This window comes from Fulmarus glacialis, unplaced genomic scaffold (assembly GCF_000690835.1).
Source record: "Fulmarus glacialis isolate BGI_N327 unplaced genomic scaffold, ASM69083v1 scaffold30006, whole genome shotgun sequence".
Taxonomy (NCBI): Eukaryota; Metazoa; Chordata; class Aves; order Procellariiformes; family Procellariidae; genus Fulmarus; species Fulmarus glacialis.
This window is the reverse complement of record NW_009217953.1, coordinates 1-23,712: the sequence shown is the minus strand read 5'-3', so window position 1 is coordinate 23,712 and position 23,712 is coordinate 1. Positions and strand designations below refer to the sequence as shown.

The following is a 23,712-nucleotide window of genomic DNA, read 5'->3' as shown; positions in this document are numbered from 1 at the left end:
AGCGGGAGTGGAGCCGCGCCGGGGTGCACCCCTGTGTTTGGGGCCGGTTCCCCGCCTGCCTGGGGAACAGCGCTTGCGGGTGCCCGCCGACGGCCGGGGCTCACAAACAGGCACTCATCAGCTTTTCTTATGCCATGACGAGATAAGCTTAATTGCTAAAGGTCTCTAATGAGGAGAGGAAACACGGACTGTAGCTCATAAGCTAAACTGTATGTAAAGCCACGGGACAGGTGTTCAGAAAGCACCGCGTAGGGCACAGCGGTGTCTGCAGGCGGGTTAGCCTCGTCTACGAAATGGGATGCGAGATGGAAGCAGCTACAGGCGTAGGTGCGGCTGGGAGAAGGCAGCGCCAGGGGCAGGCCCGCCGAGACAGCCTGGCAGGATGGGGCATCCTGCTGGGAAGGTTTGGACATAGCTCAGCAGATTAGATTAAGCTGGTGTGGTTTAAATAGACATTTTAACAGGTTTTTGCTTATAATCCGGGCGGGAAATAGGATGCCAGAAAGCAAACTTCCAGTAATTCATTAATCTTGCTTTCCATCTTTGCTGACTTCTGAACTGGTGCTCCTTCGTCCCCACCACTGCGTACGTGCTGGAGCAAGTGGTGTGTTCCCAATGCCTTCAGCCCACCTCCATGTTTCTCATGCTGTCTGTCCAGTAGAAGGAGAACAGATCAGGAACCATGTTGCCTTGTGCCATCCTCCTTCCAATTTTGTAAAAAATTATTATTAATATTTTTCTTTCACAGCCTCATAGGTGAGAAGGAACTTCTTCTCTTGGGTTGCTCTGATCATTGCCTGCCTTTATATATCCATATAAGAAGTTCAAATTTGGACTCACTCTATCCTTTTTGTATCCTACCTTTTGGAAAAAACGCTAACAGCCTCTCAGTCCACTGTGGGTAAAATTCCAGCTTTTAGGAAAATATTCCACTTCCCTAGAAGTGAAAGCTGGTAATAGTTTGTGGTATTTATCTGTTAAATATACAACTGTTAGAATTCTGCCATTCCCATACTAGAAATTATTAGAGGAAGAAAAAGTTGGGTTTAGGAGAGACCTGGGCATAATGAAATACGCTTAGTGATACCTGAGGGGCTCTTACAGACCAAGTAGGAAGACATTTCAATCTGGTACTCTGCTTTCTCGAATGTAGTCGTTGAGACTTGTAGGTCACAAGTCATAGCAGATGAATCCAGAGAGCACCATGCGTGTCTACAGTAGAAGTTTGGTGTCCCAACGTGGGCTGTTTTTTAGGTGCATCCTGTTAGTGCACTTACTGATAACTGATAGGACAATGAATAGCTGAGGAATCTGGCATTAAGAAGGCTTCTATAAATGAATCACCAATTAAAGTCTGGCTAAGTACTAAAGCAATTGAAAATTATCGTGTGATAAATGGTTTGTTTCTTATATGAAGCCAGATCTGTTTGCTTTTTGGTGGGTTAAGGAACTACTCTTAGAAGAGCTATTGCTATAATTGACAACATGTCTGAAAGAACAGAAGACCAGGTTTACAAAGTGACAGAGGCCGACTCCAGAAGATGTCTGTCTCAGAAGTGATGCCTGTATATGAAGACTGAGGTATGCTGGAAAAAAATAGTTCCTTTTCACAGTGCTTTAAAATAAACTTAATAAAAAGTAGTGAATTTGATAAACAGCATATGCAGATTTGTACAAACCTACATAAAGTAAATAAAAATATTTTTGTAAAATACATAGGAGATTTTCATAATGGGCAAAATCCCTAAATACTTTTGCATTTCAATTGCATGTCAACATTTCATACAACTATTGAGAAAGAAAGTCTAATGTTTCATCTAAACTTCAGAATTAAATGCTACTGATTTGTACCCACAATCACTTTTGAAAATTTGAAGATTCTTCTTGCTTGGAGGTGGGCAAGAACCCCTTCTAAAGCCCACATTCGCCCTAAAGCTAATGCAATCTGATTTAGTTACCACCATGTTACAGATAAAGCTGTTGTTGCATAAACATCACAGAACTGGGCTCTATAGTTCTGAAGCTACTTGGATTACAGCTAGAAACTCAGATTAGTTTTGCACTGCTGTATGAGTACTGGTTTCTTCTACCTTTTGGACTAGTTGGGTTACTATTACAGTGTTTTCTGTCTTTTTTAACCACATTCTTTATCAGACCACTGGAATACAAGAGATTGTTCTAACTACACCACAGACAGAAGCTTAACAATTTGGAAAAGATTAACATGAACAAGATACTAAAAAATAAATTCCTCTGGCATTGTGCTGAAAAACTTAAGCAGGAAATGTTTGTTCTTCCCGTCAAGGTTGGACGACTGTCAAGCCTTCCTTTTGGTATTCTTCTCTTCCAACAATTTTACAGGGCTCATTTAAGAAGTGTAATGAAGTGTCGTGTCTCGCTAATAACAATAAATAAGAATATGAAAATGAAAAACTAGATAAATTTAGCTGGGGTACAATTTGAAGGGTAGTGCTGCTATCAGCAGCCACCGGTCTAATCCACAAAGTTGCTCTTCTCCATGTAAGATTTTTTCAGTGGCATAAAATGTAATACATTTTTTTTTAGTTTTGTTGCAAGTGAGACAAATTCATGGTTCTGCAAACCCACAGAATTAAAAGAAACTAGAATTACAGAGGTTCTTTGTGCATGATGGAAATTAAGCTGCTAAGGATTTTGCTGTGGAGATATATGCATTTACAATGTTTACAATGTTTACATTGTTTTTTTACAGTATGAACTGGTATAGAATGAATGAATGAATTTAGAATAGATTTTCAAAGTCTGTTTTAATTAGGGCCAAAATATGATTATTTAAAACATGATATCAGAGTCTTAACTGTGAAAAAGGCTGTAAGCATTCTGAAAAACTTTCCTATTATCTTTGTTTAGCTGTTTGTTTACAAACTAAAAATAGGACAAAAAGAATAAACACTTTTAGATATACAACCATGGGAAATGATCAAAGGGGGAAAGAACAAAGAAAATAGGGTAGGTCATACTTACAAGTTGGTCCGGGTAGGTCTGGACACATAGCCAAAAGACATAAAGGAGCAGATGGAAGAAGCGACACACAGAGAAACAAAGCAGAGTTAAGACTTATATGCAAATCCCTTACGAATGTATTTATATCTTGGGCCTTTACAGAACGAACTTTATGATTTCAGTTACATATCTTTTCCTCTCTTACCCTGTTACTGATAAAAGCAGGACATGTAGTATCCACTGTTTCACAACTCTAATGTAAAGAAATATTGAAAATAGAAGGTTGGGGGCAAGGATATATCAAGAAAGCAGTCCAAGACAAACATTATCATGGAGTTACCTGTTAACCTTTGCAACTCCATTATGTATTCTCCTCCGAAGAAGTTATAATAAACATTTGACAACTCAGTTTAAACACCAAAAATAGACAAGAAAAGCATGAAAATCCAGAATATTTCAAGAGGTATGGCTTACCTAGGTTGAAGCTTGCCAATTAATGAAGTAAGAGCTCTTATTCTGGTTCTGCCTGTTGCTGCAGCTGTTATGTGAACAGCAGAACTGTAAACAATCTTATCAAGCATAAACCTGCATATCTTAGTGGTTACAAGGTAAGCGAACCCCCCCCCAGTTGTTGCAGAAAAAGACATTTTTGGGTAAAATGGTCACTGAAGAGAATATTAAAAACAAAAGTCTAGCAGAGACAGTACTTTAGGGCATGTTGAAAGCAATTCTAAATTGCTTTCATATCCAGCTTTAATATATTGGAGAATTTTGCATTCTTTTGCATCACTTGAGGCAGTTACCCAGTCCATAGGGTGGCTGCTGAAGGCCCTGAGTGCAGCAGAACGTATTTGCCAGACAGCGTTACAGACGTGGGAGAACATGAAGCAGTTTTTCAAACCATTCCCCGACATTCAAGAACCTAGGGAGACCGTAGGAAAAGCTGTCCAGTTAGGCAGGGCTAGGTAACATCCTACGATGTACAGGAGTATAGATGCTATACTTCCCTTTTGCGACTACTGCACTGTGCAGGTGATGGAGTGGCACTGCAAGCTGGAATCTAGCTTCTGTCCACCTTCAATTTCAGCAGAATTAGCACCTTGGGGAATTGGAAGCTTCAGCTTTAAAGCAATTGCAGCATCTAAGATCCACGAGGGAAACTCAGAGCATTTAGCTATCGCAGTTAACCTGTACTGAATCTATGAGACTGACTTAGGCTTTGAAAATTAACTACAATAATTTTGATATCAAGAAAATGCCTAAAAGCTGCCATTCAAGATGTTAGTCTGGTTTTTAATTTTTTATGATATTTAAATCAGTGTTAGGCACTGCTTGACAGAATTCTGGGCTTTGACTTACTTGGTCCACGATAAACATCTTTAATACAAAACTACATTTTTGTTTGTTATTAATCTCACTGTGCCAGACTAGAGCAGCGAGAGCTTCACTTTGCAATTTCCTGGCTCCTGAAGATACTCTTCCTGCTTTTCAGGTTCATGTTATTAATATAGAGTTCTTTATAGCTGAAATAAATGCAAACAAAAATTTCCTTTTGTCCTTTAATACTAGAATAAACTTTATTTCCCTCATAGTATTATGCAAATATTTCCCCTAACCAGCTATTGAGAAGTATTGACATTTGAATGATAAAGCATTATTTTCAAGAAATGCTGCTTATATCATATCCTATGACAAATTCATCACGCATGGCCATGAAAACTAGTCAGGGAATATAGTGAGTCACACCCAATGTAATTAATTTAACTGTTCAAGTTTTTTTCTTTTTAAAGGTTGTTCACTTGGCTTCATCCCTCTTTTTTCTTTTTTTTTTAATAAACTACAGCAAATTTGGAAAAATCTGCAAAACAAAAGAATCTAACAGTTTAAGGACTTTTTCTTTTTTCCCCCCAAAATAGCTCAGTCGTCTCTGATGTAATTTTGTATACTTCACAGCTTGCTTATAATAAACAGTGCAGTAACAAAAGTGCATTGAAAAGCAGAATCTGGTCCAGATCTCCTGTAGCATAGGCAGCTCAATGTTCATGGCCGGCCAACCCCTGAGCTCTGTTGCTGCACAGAATGACCCGCTCCCTGAGGGCGCTGGAATGCTAGATTTAGACAATTTGCTAATTTTATCGTTTGTGGAAAAGACAGACCATTCTCTCGAGCAAACAGCAAAACGTGGTTGTTTCTTCATTGTGCAGTGCTTGGGGCCAACATGTTGAACACTACTGAATTTTTTTCCTCTGAAGAGAGAATTATTACATTGCTTCCTCAGCTTTAATACAGCCCTCGAAGCAATACGGGAACAGTTCTAGGGGTACTTGTCTATCTTTACAGCAGCTCTGGGAATTAGAGGATTGAGTCACCTGAATTTTCCGTATGGGGGCTCTCACCTAGCAAGAGCAAATTAAACATTGATTTCATTAATTTTGAGTGACCAGTTTGAGACAATAGTTTTCAAACTATTATATAGTGCTGTCTAGGTTCAAAGCATATTTTCTAACTTTAGGCACACATATCCTGTATTTAAAACATATGGGCTCAAATTGCAGAAATCAGGAACCCCAAGAATGACAAATGCAGTATTAATGGCTACCAGTGAAAAAGCCAGGTATAAGTCATTTACCATTGCATTTCAAAAACATTCTATGACAAAGACATGAATAAATCATATTGCTCCAGGGAATAAGTTAAGTGCTTTAAATCTCATTTCTCTTCCTTCAACTCCTACTTTCCAGTTGCAGAAACAAATGAGATGAGGGTTCTTGGAAAACAGATCCTTTTAGTCAACAACTTGAATCCATTCCCTTTACTGCATGGTCTTAATTCATCCCCAGATGATCATATTTATTATTATTATAAGCACGTAGGAGCTCTACTCACGGACAAAAATTTTATTGTGTCAGACACTAAGCAAAAAGAGAAAAAGATGATCCACATGACAGATAACTTACAATCTAAGCCTAAGACAAGAAACAACTGGCTACAGTGCCAAGGGAGTTCAAGGAAACTGCACAGGTCAGCGAGATAAGCCCTAATGTCAGCTCACCAGCAGCTCAAGTGTTAAATTTTTGGTGGGCACTGTTGCAAAGAACATTTGAGGAAGGATTTTAAGACAGTTATTACAGTGTTGCATGTTTGTACGAATTTCCCCATGCTGTGGAGTCAGTGTGGAGGCAGGCATGGAATAATGAGTTAATAACACAGGCTACTACTGTGACTGAACAGAAGTTCATCCTCACAGCAACATCCACAAGACCAGCTGACATAAATATCATCTACTATTTGGCTATGCCTGCTCATCTACAATCATTTGTTGGGAGGTACAGTCTAGAAAAAGAAAGTATGTTTTTTATAACTTGGTGAAATGGAAGTCACATTTACCTCAGCATCCTTTAAACAGTAAAGAATAAAACAGAAACAAGAAACTCATCTCACCTTGGATTCCTACCATAATGCCGCTGCTTAGCCTGGAGGATGAAAACCCTGAATTTACTCACATTTTGTTTGCATAACATTACATAACAAAAAGGAGCTGGAGCAAGATGAAGTCAGAATGAAAAAAAAATTACAGTCTAGGCATTGAGCAGTCAAGTATACATCACTACCTCAGATGTCCACTCATGGGGAGAAATGGCCAGTCCTCCTTAGCTTGGTCAGGCTCAATATGCCTCTAGTTACTGGGGTGGGTGATCCCCATCAGCTGCAGAGCTCAGCAGCTGGCTTCCCTGGCTACAGGAAATGTCAGGCAACCTTAATAATAGGTTTTGCCACCTGTCTCTCTGGTAATTATATTATTAATATTATAAGCATCATAAAGCCGAGGATGAAAGCATTGACTAGGACTAGCATTTATCTAGGATTCCCATTAATCTGCATATATCTGAAGTTTTCTTATCTGAAAGATGTCTGCCTTCATTAGGGCTGAAATTGTTAGATATGTTGTTTTCCCTGAAACACGTGCCAGTGAAAGGGCTAGATTTTAGCTTTGTGGCAAAATGATCACAGCAGCAGTTTGTGACGCCAGTTTTTCACAAAAACACACAGAGGGCCAGAACATGCCTTCCTATAATAAAACCCATCTACAAAGACTAAGGAAAATGAAATCGGTGAGGAATTTCTCCCATATTATTTCTCCCACAGAATTTTGCCCTGTTTCGTGAGGGGAATGAGGTTACTCCTCAGCAAGGAAGATTTTGAGGAACTGTCCCAGACTTAGTCCCCAGGAATGCATGCAGAGCCCAAGAAACCACCGTGCTTTGAGACCAGCCACATGGAGCCCATATGCTCCTCTCAGATCTGATGCTCGCTTGAGGCAGCTCTATCAGAGCCACGCAATCAGGAACTCCCTGTGTTTGTGACGATGCCATATCTGATCCCTTCCTTCCTGGATATAAATAGTTTCATTCTGAAGAACAGCCAGCGGGATATTTATCATAATTTCATGTTGCTATTTTTAAAAAATAGACACACAGTTTTGTCATGCACAACTTCCAACAGGAAATATTTTCAGTTTGTGGCAACACAACTCCTACTGACCAATAGAGCATTCATCCCGTGTTTAGCATGTGTTATCCGATTTAATATTGACCATTTAAAAATACCATCTTGATAAAACAATTATGAAGTACTAGAAGCATTTTGAGGATTTTCTTTCTCATTATTTCTAATTGACTAGTGAATTTAGAGAACATTTCCACTGCTAACGCTACTTTTTAGCCTGTGGACAGAACTCCTATAGCAGTGGCTGGTTTTGCAGGGTGAAGTTCAAACTTCACTACAGAAAAGTGTTAAGTCCCACAGCTTGTGTGATTTGGATCTGTTTTAGTGATAGCCCACAATAAACAATTTTATTGACATTTCACTTTTATATTTGCAAAAATGTATTGAATTTCTGAAGACTAAACCCTATTCCAGCTAGGGCTGGTATAATTCTACGGTCTATATATGAAGGTGAAACACCCAGAAATTATGATTTGGAAAGACCAAGTGTGGAAAAATAAAAGGTTTCCATCTATTCTAAACGCAGTTGTTCGTAGGAAAGTGTTTGATCAATCTTGAGTTTTTTTACTTTTCTTTAATCACGTGCAGCTGGTCGCAGTCAGTAGAAATGTTACCATTGGCACCAGTAACTTTGAATTATACACTTAACACATTTGCTTAGTTACACAACTTGCACCCTCAGCAAGTGCTCAGAATATTTGAAAACCCCAGTAAAGCTTCCAGCAGCTTGTGTCACAGTAAAAATGCCATAGTAAAGATGGGGGAGGTTGGAAGCTCCTGCTGATGAAAACTAATTAATCTGTAAGTAAAATCGAAGTCACAAGAGACATCTTAATGTTAAACTGCGATGTTAAGAAATGTCCACGATGCTATGTTTTTATACACTAGTGGTTTTTTTTAACCAAGAAGACAGCTTAAAACATTTTTTAAACTAAAGAACATTATAATTTCCTTTTGTTTCAAAATATCACAGCAAAAGTATTGCTCTCAGGTCTGCACGCTACGTCTCAACCTGACTTGACTCTAGGGAGTTCCAGAAACAGATTATCATATTCAGGACTCACAGTTCTGAAGATACAGGCTGGAGAAAAGCTGCCCAGTAAAAACAATTTGAGACTTGTTTCTGTTAATACTTAATATCTATTAGGAAGAAACAATTCTATCAGAACAATTGAGTTTACTCACCTTTTTACTTTATACTGATGGTACATATTAGTTGATTCCTGAACATTACACCTTCAATTATTGGCATTTCCTGAACATATAAATACAGAGTTACATTCTTTGGATTCTGTAAGTTTATTTTGTCAAACTTCGCAGAGAGAGTTAAAGGGTAAGAATGTTATCCTTCTGTGTGTATTTTCAATGGTTTTCATTATAATTTACTTTTTCCATAATCAAAAGTGTTGCTAGGTCGCAGGGAATACACATCAAAATAGATGGAAGGAGTTATAACTTCCCCACAGGGTGACAGAAGCTATTCACATGTATCAAGAGGGGAACATCCCATGTGGCTGCGGAGCTACCTGCAAAGTGCTATATGAGGTTTATGCACAACAAAACCCCACGCTACTGTTGGAAGACACTAGTGACAGCCCACTCAGCTACAGAAGTGCACTGGCTTTAGTCTCTCCCTCTCCTGTTAAGCAGGAATACTTTTTGCATCCCTTCCTGTTCACTTCTTAACTTCCCAATAACATACTAATATCCTTCTGACAATTTTAAAAACAAGTTGCTATTACCAGTGAATGATGAATGTTTCCAAGTGTGGCCTAGTTGCTTGTCCCAAATTTTGGCATAGGCCATCACCTACTTTGCATTTCCATAAAGTTAGCACCGATGATAAATGGAAGAACCAAATCCAGATCCTCAGCCTAACTCAGCCCCATGGTCTATGAGTAACTAAAAGCTGAGAGTGAGGCAGTGGGAATGCACGCTGTTTTGGAGTCAAATCTAGATTTTTATTTTAAGCCACAAGAAACAGCCACGTTTGATTATATTGCATTTCTTAAGAAAGGCATCTTGTACTTCACTAGGAGATAATGTGACATGTTATTAAGTGCTTATAATTGGTGTGGTTTTGTTAAAATATACAGCATAAGTCATTCATTTGAGTAAACAGTAAATGAAATTAGTATTTTACAAAACCACAGCTTTATTCCAGCTTGTATCTTTCAAAAATAAACATGATTGCTTAACAATAAGTTACAAAGAACAAAATACACATTCCTGTTCACCCACGCTTTCCTAGTGTCTGTCATAGACAAGTTTAAGATGCACAAGAAACATAGCCTAGAATCACTGTGAAGTCTTCAAAGCCATTCCCTGACAGATTTATGAAAGGAACTTAATGTATGTGAAAATTTGGCTTTTAATAGTTAATTTGAAATTTTTTACTTCATCCTCTGCTGATGTCAGATACTATGATATCACAACAGCTGCTGGTGATAATGATTGATACCATACAGAAAAAGCCATGTTCTGAAGCAAAGGTTAAGCAGTAGGAAAGAAAAACAATTTTTCTTTTTATGCAGATAATTGCAGTATAGTGTGCTGATATAATTTCTGCCTAGGTCTTGACTCACATGTTAGTGTATTTCTTTCATTCTAACATTACACATATAATAGCAATCAAAATACATTTTTCTACTTTAGTTATAGATTTACTATAGTATTACAGAATTATTTATACATAAACACACACAGCAAGCGACATGTGGTATCTGTATTGCATGAAGTCTATATTATTATGGGCTTCCACTATAAAAATTGGTTTTGGTAACAAAAAATGAGTACCCAAAATGTTATGCAGAAGCCAAGCAGTTTAGAAATACAATCGCTCAAGCTTTTAAGTAAAGCGCAACTGCTCTTTAGTAACTAGTCAAGAAGCCATCCTACCCTGAAGTTATATTTACTAAGCTGTCTTCAGCAGCCAATTATTTCACTTTGTTTTGGCTATGCAAGGAATGGAGTGCTCCAAACATATGAAACAGTATTTTTTATGCTTTTTTAATGATGTTTATAGAAATCTTAGTCGTTAATAAAAATTACAAAGAATAATAGATTAAATTCATGGGTTTATACTCAAAATTTAATTAAGAATTTTATGTCAAAACGTTTTGTGAATTATACAGATAAGAGCTATATGTAACAACTTTTCTAAGAAGCTACATACTTCTATTAGTTGAACATTTCCTTCTGAATAGTTGGCGGTGTCAATTTCTTTTGAGAATTTAGGGGGGCGGTTCTTGGAGATGTAGGGATAGAGAAAAAGAAAAGAAGAAAAGAGGCAATATCTGAAAAACAGTCCTTACTCATCTGCAATGTAGATAACTTTGTGCTTCTCAATTACTTCTATGTCATGCTCCAGTTGTTTCATCTGCGATTCCAGCTTTTCTTTATATAGCTTCTTGGGTATGGTGTCTATTTCTACTGAAAGACCCTGAAATTCATGGTACACTTCCTCCCAGTTTTTTTTCAGCCCCTAGTGCCATGAAAAGGAAATATATGAGAAAAACTTACTTCATTAAGAATAATATGCACATAAACTACTTACGGTTTTTTGTTAAGATTGCATTTGATAAATGTCACTGCAATGTTAAAATAATAGATAAATATATGGATAATGTTTAATAATCTTAATTGGACCAAATTAATTAAATGCTTAAAAGTCAAAGTAGTTGCAACAGAAATAATTTTGACTCACTCTGATACAATATAAGGAATGGTCTTTAAAAAACTCTGTGCCTTGGAGAGAAAAAAAATACAGTCTTTAAGAAGCAACAAAACAATAATTAAACTAGCCAATGAAGGACGAGCCACAAAAATGCTAAACTGAAAAAAAGTACGTCAATGTGACTAACAGTTAACTCTGTAGCCTACCAGGAACTCAAGGAAGACTGTACACTTCATTTCCAGTCCTCAGTATCTTCAAGAAAAACTGCACAAGGTAAATGAAGAGTGACTCTTCCTTATTCCATGTAAGAGATGTTCTATGCTTTCAATGATCTACAGGTAGGCAACTTTGCTCCATTGTATCTAATGCTAGTATGCTCACTGAAGAACTACTAGGATTCATAAAAGCTGCCTCAAAACTTGTATGGCTCAAATGCTTTCTCTTCTCCAAAATGCAACAGGAAATATCTTACAAATGGCACTATAGAAACCACTTCCCCATAAACAGCAACCTGGCTACCACAGATATCACCATGTCACACACAGTGGTGTTACCTACCTTAAGTAATCACAAGAGTACCGATACTTGGAACTCCAGCCAAAATTCAGTGGCAGTTTCCGTTCATCTCACCACCAGCTTCATTTTCCGTAATTGAGACTTTGCTCAGACCATGGACACCAAACTGATCCCACAATATTTTAACTTCTATGAACTACTTTGAAAAAATTCTAAATAATTGCATTCCCTTCCCAATCTACATTTACAATAACATCTATAGGCAACTTATTTATCATTTGGACTAAAAAACCTAGCTGTCACTGACCCTATCAATAATAATTTCAATAACTGCTACCTCTCTTGAATACTGCTATGCAAAGGATTACCTTACTAGATAAAGTGAACTGTGTCTTGCATATATAAAAGACTAAACCCCTGCCTAAAAAACCCCATGCAATCATCTGAAACGTGCTCATAAACCTGTTAATTCGACATGACAGACAATCTTTTATCCACCAATATATGCTGAATGGAACCAGACTGTGGTGGAAAAATAAAATTTAAGACTTGTCTTTACATCCTCACAATTACTGCAACAATTGCTCTTACTTTCTCACCTCAAGAGGATAATCAAAATCTACACATCCTATACATGCATATATGAGGATTTAGTAGAGTTTATTCAGTGCATCAAATGTCCTCATGAAAACTATATGGGTGAACTTAATAATCACCCCTACTAAAAGGAACTCATACAACAATCAGTAAATAATACAATATGGCTATCAGTGAGAAAACACTTTTCCAAAACGTTTTTGGCTCTCAGTTTTGTTTCCTTAGAGGAGATCACAAAGTATCTTCAAAAATGAAGAACTGAAGTTACTCTCTCGGGAACTAAAGTTTTCAGCTCTCCTCCGTAACTAAAACCAGATTCAGCTGACACACTGATTTTATGGCATGATGTGATTTCCAGTCTCATGTCCTTTTTCTCCACTATTGTTAACCACCTTTTCCCTCAGATTGGCTAATTGATTAACATACTGAAGCTAAATTTAGAGGAATTATTCTTAATACATATTTAGCTTTGAAGATTGTTGCTTCTATTTCAGAACTCAAGGACTCTTGTGCTTAAAAACTTGTCTGATTTTGTCCACTGTATGAATTGATTTAACAGAAAAAAAATGATCTCTCCCTGCCAATACTAAGAAAAACATACTTTTTAATATGAACTAATATTTTACTGATTCAAAGCAGTGTATTTATTGCATAGCAATTTGTGCTTTTTGCATATTCATATTAAGCATCTAAGTGTTGTCCATAAAGGTTATTTCAAAAATCTTCATACACAAATATCTACATAAATTTAAAACCCCTACCTCAACATGTGAAACTAAAAGCAACAAGCCTATTTATTTACTGTCTTGTAATGCTACCTGTCTTTGCTATCCAAGGCTATAAAGTACTTAAATAAAGCTCCTAGTCTACCAGGCATAACATATAGTTTACAAATAGATAGCCATGAAAATAAATACAGTATTTCCAAAACTTTCATATAATAGTCATTCATAGCTTCTTTTAAATAATTCTTCTTTGTGTACATTAGTAAAAAATGGTTTGGAAATCATTGAAAACAGTGAGTTTTAGAACACATTAGGGAATGCACTCATCACAATTTACTCTGTGCCTACAGAGTGGAGAGATCAAAACCAGATTATGACTCCCTTCGTAAAAACCTCCCTCACAGCTCCTCTGACAGCAATGTAATATGCTGACAACTATTGCTATGGGCTAGATCACAAACTGAGTATATAACTCTCTATAAGGAATTCTAATACATACTGGATCAGTCAGAAATATGTACTGCATTTATCAACATACTCTTTTATTCTCATAAAATCCCAACCAAAGTAAGCACAATGGAGAGAGAGTTCAAAAAAATGTTGGCACAAATTATTTCCCTTTATTTTTGTAAGTTCATGAGGCTTGATTTTGTTCTCAGACATCTATTGCCACATATTCTTTCAAATCAGATAGTGCACGTGTTCACTAGCAATGTCAATTATTTTAAAAGACAGGAATTCCCATATGTCTACAGCTGAGCACTGGGCAGAAGCCACATACCCTGGGGACACTAATTCCTCCTGACAATGTAACTGTACAAGTAATCTGGCCCATGAAAGAGCAAACTTTTGAAAAATTTAAAAGAAAATACTGAGTTAATAAAAAAAATCTAAAAATTTTCCAATTAAAAATATTTCAGTGCACTCTGTATTTTAAAAATACAGAATGTAATTTTAATCAAACTAAATGCAGAACTGTGAGCAACTGAACTCGCATGCCTTTTTGCACATATATTTTTGCTGCAGAGTTAACTTGCTGGACCATCAGCTTGTCCCATGCCTTTCCCACCATAAAAATATTTTAATCTTCATTCTTGCTGTTATGTTCTTTATATTGCTGTCAATGCAATACCCTCACATCTCTCCCATACTCTTTCCTAGCTTCTACTGCGTGCTGTGTAAGCAAGAGCCACCATTGTGCTAGCTATTTTGGGTTTTGCTAATTAGCCAGTTAATCTTTGCAAGTGAGTTAGACACTCTGTTTTCTCTCTAGATATTCTGCTGGGTTTTTTGTGGGAATTTAGCATCTTGGAGATGTCCATCCATCTGCTAATTTGTTTCAGGTGGCTGCTAAGATCAAGTTATTAAGGGACAGACTGATAAACAGATAACACACTAACATAAGCCTCATTTTCATAGGAAATTTGGCTAAAATGTGGTCACGGCAAATTCCAGTTCAAGGACTGGATATACTTTTAAAATGTCTTTTTTCCCGCTCTACTTCTTTTATGGTATTTTCTCTTTAGAAAATCTTGTGCAATAAAAACTGTATGAAAGACAGTATCCAAAACAGCTTGACAAAACACAATTTTTCCAGTCATAGTTCTACAAATATATTGCAATTTAAACCTATTTTCTGTTTTTGCCACATTTTAAAGCATGACCTTATGCTTTAGTCAGTGAGGGCACAATGTGAAGACAGAAACTGCCAATAAAAGTGGCAATGTTATACATCAGGAAAAAAAAAAACAAAACAATTTGTATTTTTCCATGACTCACAATTAGAGAGTCAGAACTGTCACTAAATCCACATAGGTGATTTTCTGCATTCCTTTGAAGTTTCACTGAAATTCCAAGTCATTAAGGCGGACAGCAATCTAACACAATTGAAGTACTTGTCGAACTGGACTAAAACTGCAGCTAAATCAGCTCCCTTCAGTTCAGTTTACAACTGTTCTACAGCTCCATCTAGTGAAAAAATAGCTAACTCATTTGCCTCGCTTAAAAAATCTAGTATCTTTTATTATTCATATGGACTTACATTACCTTATTAATCTTTTGTACATGTTACTAATTACACTAAATCAAAATACGCACCTGCAGAAGACTTCTCCTTTCTTCATCAGATAGCCGTTTCATGGCTTGTTTCTTGAGATGCTCCAAGATACCGGCCTCATATTCTTTCTGAGCTCTCTTCATTTCTTCATTTCTCTGTGTTACATATTTTGGTGTAACACCATAATCCTATAGGGGTAAGGAAGGATTTTCTTACATGTGCTTTTAAGAAGGAAAAAAAGACATACCTGTCATCCATAGTATATTACACGTACAAAGACAGCTTGAAATGTGATTTTGTGCCACCGAGCAATAAAATCTTAAATCACTGTGTTCTTAGAAGTATCAAACATGATTATCTTTGTAGCCTGAGCAAAACATACAAACAATTCCCTTCAATGTATTTTTGCAATCTTGGAGGACAAGAGAACCCAGAAACCAAAACATCTACTTATAAGAACTGATGGTTAAGTGAGGAGTTTGAAACCCGCTAATGACAGCAAGCTATTTTACATTTTTATACGGGGTCAGATTCTATGTTCTGAAACACATTCCTTAGATACTTTCTTTGAAAGGTCTTCCTGTACTCTGATTTTTGCTGAACATTGCATGCCATAGAAGAGAGTGAATAGTGTTTACACATACATGAAAATTGGACTAGTTAGGAATGATAAACTATCCCATACTCGATGTGGCAGAATTGTGTTTCTGGGAGGAAAAATGATTTCTCAATATCCCAGATGTACTTGGGGGAACACATCTATTTTGCCTTATCCTTTGTAAAACGAAGCGTATCTAGCTCTGCCAGAAGGTACCAGACTCTACCTTCTTTCTACCAAATGCTAAATGATTCACAAATCTTTTAATGTTGGTTAGCACTATGACTAGCATTGTTTATATATATTTGTTTAGCCATGCAAAGGTACTGCAAGGGCTTTTTTGCATTTTCTCTGTCATGAGTTATGTCATACGTCATGTCTCTTTTTGCATAATGCTCTGTCGTGAGTTACCTGTTTAGATAAGCCAGACTCCTGATACATCTTGTTTTCCTGAGTAGTGGAATGGACTGATCTTGAGCTTGGAGGAGGTTGTCCTTAAAGGCATGCCAGTTCTCTCAAGCTCCTTTGCTTTTCAGAGCTGTCTCCCACAGGGTCCTACCTACTAGTTCCCTGAATAAGCTGATGTTTGCTCTCCTGAAGTACAGGGTCTGTACTCGCGTCCCCGAGGAGGAGGGGATCTTGAACTATTTCATGGCCTGTGCAACCAAGACTACTATTGATTATCACACCTCCTCTGACCAGTTCTTTCTCATTTTTAAGTAGCAGAATCAGAAGAGCATGACCACTGGTTGGCTCATCCACAATCTGTGTTAAGAAGCTGTTGCTGACATGCTCCAGGAACATTTTTGGATTGCTTTCATCCCATTGTGTTGTCCTTTCAGCAGATACCAAGGAGGGTGAAGTCTTCTGTAAGAAGCTGCAATGTGATCTGAAGATTTCCTTGAGGTCCTTAAAGAGATTTCATCCAGTTCCTCACCTGGTTGGATGGTCCATAACAAACACGCTTTTGACACTTACTGGCCTTTCCTCTGATCCTGACCCACAAGCTCAAACAGCCTGTTGCCAATTCCATAGAAGAGCCCCATATATTTGAACAGCTCCTTCATCCAAAGGGCAATCCCTCCTCTTCTTCCCTTTTCTAAAGAGCCAGCATTCATTCATCACAGAACTCTGTTGGTCTCCCCATTTCTCCCTGGGTTCCCAATGCAACACATATGCTATTGCTTTAGCAGCATCATTCTGCCATTTTTTTGCTGACAGCATAAGGAAGTGAACACAGAACAAAGGCAAGGCACAACTCTAATGCCAGTGATTTCTCCTTGATGAATTTCAAAGGTTTACCACAAACAGCAGTGGTATCTAAACATCTCAAAAAGAATCATAAACATTTCATAGGAGAATGCAATAGAGAACCTAAAATAGGCATTGCTACTAGTATTTCCACGATAATTTAATAAAACTTACCTTTTTTTTAATATATCTTGGAATAAGTCCTGAATTTTCAAGCAGATATTTATCTCCCTGTCTTCTATCAACATAAATAGGTTGAGGCTTTTTAGGCAATCCTGTGATAGCAGCAACTGCATTTGTATTTATAAAATTCTTTTTACTCTGAATTCCCATGACTGGGTGATCTGTCCTCCGTGGCACTGATAATGCAGGCAATTTCTTACTATCATGTTCTTTTTTTCCTGCAAATTGAGCATGTAAACATTCTCAGCAATAACCATGAAGAGCTTTGCAATTTAATGTTATTACATTTTCCAAAAGGGAAAAACTATGTACAAAATTACATAAAAATAGAAACCAACTGTATCTACAATGAAAGAATTGACTGGGAATGTATTATGATGAAAATGAGTATGCTTGTTTGGCATAACAGAAGTTTCATAACCTAGGAAATACTATGTTGTTTTAGATGGGTTTGCCTTATGCCACTCATTTCCTCTTAACTGCAGTAGTACGTGACTTCTTTCAAATGTAATTAAAACTACTTTTACTAGAGATGCTCGTTATCAGGGCCCTTAGGCATTAATGGCCCTGCCCAGCCTCACCTGGGGCATCCACCCCACACCCTTGTGTTCAGGAACCCCATTTCAGCTCAGCCCTGGGCTGTCAGTGCCTGGTTGAGCTGTCTCAGCCATGCCTGCCCCTAGTCCTTTTCCTGAAGAGCTGTGTGGAATCAGTGGATGGACTTGGCCCGTTACCCCATCTTTCCTGATGGTCACTAGGCCATTGACAGGACACATTTTCATCACCACTTGCTCTGCTTGCCTGGCTCTGGTGTGGTGGGACTGCACCCTGTTGGTGAGGTCATTGCCCAGCCTGCACTGTGGTTGCCCTCAATTTCTGCCTCACCTCCCCTTAGGTAAAAGCCCTGCTCTTGCTGCTCCCTAACACTCGTAAACAACTTCTCACAATCCTTTCTCCAGAGAATATAGAAACTCTTCCTTTTTAGCGTAATCTTTCCTCCAGGGCACCAACAGAAAGTCAGTAGTCTCCTGAGCAGTCTGACTTCAGGTGAGTGATGAAAGACAATTCATTTCCCACCATATTTCCCACTAGATATAACTCTAACTCACAGTCATTATCAGAGATAATGATTTGATTCAGGTTGTCTGAGTTCATGTTCTTCTTTGGCAGAAAATAACTGTAATGTCACATGTGACAGAGCTCATTCCTACAACAGCTGGTTTCCTGATACTGACCCCACGAACCAGTGCTTTCCTGGGTTTTGTTTTTAAAACCTGACAGCTTGCCATAACTTAGTACTTCAGGACAGACAGACTTAAATCTCCGTTTCTCTTACGATGTCCTTTTGGAAACAAGATCTCTGAAGCTTCTCAGTGAGCACTGGCTCACCCTTATCTGCAGTACACTGGTGCACACTTGCTGTTTTGGGAGCTCCCACTTCTTCTGGAGCCAGCAACCGAGCTTGGTTAAAATGAATGCCAGAGTCCAGTAATACAGCAAGATTCAGCTGAAGGTTAAGAAACACACCTTTTGTAAGGAAGTGGTGAGTAATCAGACTCTAAAAGAATGACACTATCCCAGACTTTAGGGGAAAAAATTAATCTTTCTGTTCTGTCCTTGCAATCTATTTTCTAACTAGTTGGATCAAACACAGTTTTGAAGGCGGCACAGATACCATAAAGACAATGTCATAATCCCATTTAGACAACTGATAACTGGTTAAATTCCAAGTGATGAAAATGCCATGCTTTAAAAGAGGTGATTAAGCAGCGTAACTGAGGTAGGTATGAAATTCCATCCAACAAAGGTACAAGAACTTTCTGAGTTAATGATACAGTTCCTTCTCAAGATCTGTTAGGCATGGCAATGAAATTACTAGTCTGGATCGAAGCTATGATGTGTCATAGTCATTTTGAGGCTCTGGTACATTGACTCCAAATGCAAACACCCAAGCACACATTGCTATTATGAAGCCCTGAATCAACAAGTTGAAATAGAAATATTGTGAGCTGCTTGTCTGAGAAAAATGAGTCAGAGTGCTGTATCTTAATATATAGCAAATTTGAAGTAGATAACACTAATTTTATAATACAAGTACTTAAAAGGGATCTTATGGACTGCTCCAAATTATTGGTGAATCAACCTTCTTTCCTATGCCCATCTAAAACACTAGTGTGGTAATTTAACAAGGTCTTGAGCTTGGAAGCATTCATGCTCTGATGTCATGTAGTATTACATTCCAGTACACTAAACGCTGTTCAGACTTCCTGAAAAAGTGAAGACTTTATTGAAAAATGACCCAGGATGCCTACAGGACCTCTGGAACCAAAGCTTACCTTAAGATTCTAATAATCCATACTGCCTGAAGTGTTAAGCCTCCAAAGCTTCCTGGGACAGCCTGTATTTTCAGTGCTAAAGCCATTTGCATGTGCCACGCAAATTTGGGTGCAGGCCTCCTACATTCTCTTAGACAGCTTTTTTTTTTTTTATACTGTACATTAAGCTTTTCTATTTTTCCAGGCTAAAAACAATTTCAAGCTGAGAATTTAGAAGTCAATCACAAATTCTGACAACAATATACTTAGAACTCCAACAGCACTAAGAAGGTCACTCCACCCTTGCAGAACTGGCCATGAGGCTGAACATTAGAACTGTCAACTCCTTATACCCAGAATTATGGTTTGTGCCCAAAGATAGGATGCATTTTGCAACAAAATATTCCAATTTTCTTATTTCTGTGACATGCAGCTCTCAAAAAAATTCTGTGCTTTGAACACTGCCAGCCAATTTAATCCTACGGGATTAAGAGCCGACGATGAGTGCTGAAGAGTAAAAGCTGTATGTTGGTTATAACATCAAGAAAGGCACACATACTTTTCCCATATCTCTTCAATCATTGAAAACAATTAGTTCACTTTTAATACCCCCATTTGTATTATTTACTTTAATATTAGTGATCAGTTGCAGAAAAGAATGGCGTGCAAATCTAAACTACATAATTACAAATTGAAATATCAACAGGATAGAACACATCATCAACACATCTTCAACATCTGAATAGCTGCAGCCAAAAGAGATATAATTTTTCTTTATGTTTCAGCTGGTTTTGTATCACATGACAGTAAACGCTTACTTTATTTTCTAATCGAATATATAATTTCCTTGTTGCTTGTTTCAGTATTTTACACAATAAATAAGAAACATTTTTGTAAAATAGAGAATAATTTTGGTATCATAGATACTATAAAAGGAAAAATGGAAACTGCCCCAGCATACAAAAACTATTTAAATATAAAAAAATGTGATTCTCCATAACTAACTGTTACTTTCAACATTAATATTATCAATTTTAAAATTAAAAAAATACATTAGATTTCATATCTTTCATGTCTACACTTACTTGCTGGTAGCTTGGGTTCCTTTGAATGTTTCTGCAGAAAGTTTTTTGGAGATGGCACTGCAACTTTTGCTGGTCCCATAGTTTTCCACTGAGCTTTATTTTTTGCTACTTCAGATTTCACAGATGGTCTAAATGTGGATATATACCTGAGACATTAAAAAATAGCCATAAAAAAGTTAAAGGTCAGAAAATTATTAAAAATACTTTTTCAAAGAATATACATTTTTGCAGTAGTTCATGCCAAAAGCCTAAGCTATTTTGTTTTGTACTCTCTCCCAAATAAAAGCCGTCATTCATACAACCTCCATACTAAGGCTAAGGGCAGCACTGCACTGACAAGTTGTACTTCTGATTCTGAAGTTAGCTTGCTTCTTCCTTCTTCTCTTGTGTCTCCAAGGTCAGTATTATCAGACTTTGGGAGATGGTTCCTGTATGCACTGTTCATATAAATACTGAAAATAGGTATTTTGAAACTCAACAAAACCTAAATTTTGGAAACAAACTGCTTTGAGTGTTGCATACTGAAAGTCTGACAGAAACGTGATTTTTTTTTTTTTTTCGCTTATGCATCACACACTTTTGTCTTTATTTTTTAACTAACTCCATTTTGAAAAGGTTTTTTTAGGGCTATTTCTTTTATTCCAAAATGCATCCGAAATATGCAGCTGTTGTGCATCTACAGGAACATAGTAATCATGAACCTGTTTGCTGGATTTTCTGTATTTGAAAGTCTGTAGTATGGGAAAGATGCAAATGCCAATGTATCTTGGCCATTTCAGAAGCTGCAGTTGCCGTATATTGTAGGGCCTTACATAACACAGCAATCAAACGTATCTCAGGAAAAGCTCAGCTGGCTTCAAAAAAGATGAGACCTGTATTGATAAGAACATTCGCTGCTTCATTCTATGGGATGAAACATTATTTTAGAGGTATGTAAAACCTCATGCTTCAGAAAACGTGTCAAACATAGTTGAGAGTTGGACAGAATGTCCTTGATTATCAGTTTATCTTATTACTGTCCACTGTATCATTGTCTCAATGTTCCTGTTGAACCATCTAGTACAGACTGTTATAAGAGATTAGATGAGATGGATGACTGCTCTGGAATAGCACAGCAAACTGTATGTTTCTGACATTACACAGATCCAAATGATGATCTTGAACTATTGTAATCAGTGGTGGTTTTGGCACTAGCTGAAACGGCTAATGTGAAGATCAGTAAGGGCTCAGATATGAAAAGCTGTATGCACACGGTATGCACACACTGCTGTTTTGGTGTAATGTTGCATATGGCACTGTAACTTCTGCTTTAATCAAAAGTATGCAAATATGTTCGCCAATCATTAGCTGATTAGCAGCATCTTGCCTCTATCTGAAGGACTGAGCTGTCAGAGGTGTTTTCCTGAAGGAGCAAAACTCCCTGCTCCTGAAGTTAAGGCTACCTCATTGTACCTTTTAAAATCTGTCCATCTTTAGGAAACATGTCATATTAATTTATGGTAGACAAAAGCTGATGAACAGTTGCGCTTTTCTTTCACAGAAAAAACTATACCATGTTTTCAGGTAAGGAAAAAAAGAACAAAAAGATTACATATAATGCAACCTGGTCAGTTGAGAGTGAAATATATATATGATTTAATTTGAAAAAAAAAAAGACCCTAGATTTTGTATGCATTAGTTAAAACTGGTCAGATCACGCTACTAACCAGGTTCGACACTGTTGTTACCAGCTGGATATTTGGCACATTGTGAACCAAGGCAGGAAGTGCGGGAACAACAGAAGTCAATGAGATCAAAAGAGGATTTAGTCAGATTGCATCCAACTTGAGGAATCCCTTGCCTAAACTGAACCTGATGGTCATGCAGTATCCAAATCCCCGAATGGTATTAAGACAGGAATGGATTTACTGTGCGTGCTTTGCCATATCGTCATTTCACTTTCCTCTGTCTGCCAAAAGTATCTTTCATTCACATTGGAAACAAAAAAAGATGTATTATCTATCTTTACATGGAAAAGGTTCAGAACTAGGAATCTCACAAGTCTGAACCTTTTCACCTGAAAAGGGATAACTATCTTTGTTCCAAGGAGTGTCACTAATATTTCTTTTCATTTTAAAGCTATTGAGTTATGACCTATGTTAACCTTTCACTGTGAATGCTAACTGTAAGATTTTTCTTTCATACAAAATAATAGGGAAAAACAACATATGTTTGCATAATTATCAAATAAGAACTTTACAAAAACTCTCAAAGGAATTAATAGTAGGGGGGCAAAAGGCATTTTTAATGTTTTTAAGGTAAGGGGTGAGAAAGAAAGGCAAAAGAAACAATGTCAGAAGACACACCTTGATACATGAAAAGAATGGAAGTGTGGCACTGAAAAAAATTTTTAAAAGCCCCAACTTTTCAGCTGCTCATTGAAAAATTGTAAGCGCAAATAAAAAAAGATGTCATGTAATTCCTCTGTGAGGAAACAGTGCTTTGCAAATTCTTTGTCAATGAACAAGATGGCATTGAAGATATCAAACTGAATCATCAGCTCATGGAGCAGGCTGTAAACCCTCAGTCGTTAGTCAGTGACTCATTAGGAGGGGCAGTAACTACGCAAAAACTAGATTTTTTTTTTTAATACCTGTTACACGTAGGATGTATTGCCTTGCCAGAACCACTCACCGTGTCTGCAAGCGGTGCAGTCACACCCACGTACCTGGGAGGTTTGACAGGCTTCTGAATCATCAGCTCATGGAGCAGGCTGTAAACCCTCAGTCGTTAGTCAGTGACTCATTAGGAGGGGCAGTAACTACGCAAAAACTAGATTTTTTTTTTTAATACCTGTTACACGTAGGATGTATTGCCTTGCCAGAACCACTCACCGTGTCTGCAAGCGGTGCAGTCACACCCACGTACCTGGGAGGTTTGACAGGCTTCTCCTCCAGGCGGGGCAGGAGGTTATAGATGCTCTCCTGGGCACACTGCGCCGCCATCCTCCGGCCGAGGGGCCCTGGACACGGGGAAGCGCCCACCTCCCTGAGGGGGCCTCCCGTTTCCTCCCTCCTCGGCCCCGGCCTTCCCCCCCCCCCGCCCCCGGCCGCTTCAGCGAACGGCTCCCTCCCGCCGCCCTCCCCCTCAGGTCGCCGAGGCAGGCGCGGGCTGGCGCACTGTTGTCTCCCGTTGCTAGGTAACAGCGCCATGAGAGGGCGGAACCTGCGCCATCCCGCTTCC

At 37.9% G+C, this 23,712-nt stretch overlaps 1 protein-coding gene across 2 annotated transcripts; it reads right to left on the bottom strand.

Moving 5' to 3' along the window:
* Positions 1 to 10,647: 10,647 nt before the first annotated feature.
* Positions 10,648 to 23,478, bottom strand: ENKUR (enkurin, TRPC channel interacting protein). Of its 2 annotated transcripts, XM_009579876.1 has the most exons (7): positions 23,398 to 23,474; positions 20,487 to 20,636; positions 18,902 to 18,910; positions 18,497 to 18,509; positions 17,082 to 17,285; positions 15,100 to 15,246; positions 10,799 to 10,972 (listed from the first exon to the last, which is right to left on the bottom strand). In XM_009579876.1, the coding sequence occupies exons 1-7, from the start codon at positions 23,472 to 23,474 to the stop codon at positions 10,799 to 10,801; spliced, it is 774 nt and encodes a 257-aa protein (XP_009578171.1). The 2 variants fall into 2 exon arrangements, with proteins under 2 accessions (XP_009578172.1, XP_009578171.1); XM_009579877.1 differs by lacking the exons at positions 18,497 to 18,509; positions 18,902 to 18,910 and having other exon boundaries at positions 10,648 to 10,972; positions 17,082 to 17,308; positions 20,491 to 20,636; positions 23,398 to 23,478.
* Positions 23,479 to 23,712: the final 234 nt, after the last annotated feature.

Coding starts and splice junctions, on each gene's coding strand:
- ENKUR (XM_009579876.1), bottom strand. CDS start 23,474: ATGGCGGCGCAGTGTGCCCAGGAGAGCATCTATAACCTCCTGCCCCGC. Junction 20,637..23,397: donor AAGCCTGTCAAACCTCCCAG/GTACGTGGGTGT, acceptor TTAATGTCTCAG/GTATATATCCACATTTAGAC. Junction 10,973..15,099: donor AAAGGAGAAGTCTTCTGCAG/GTGCGTATTTTG, acceptor TCATGGCACTAG/GGGCTGAAAAAAAACTGGGA.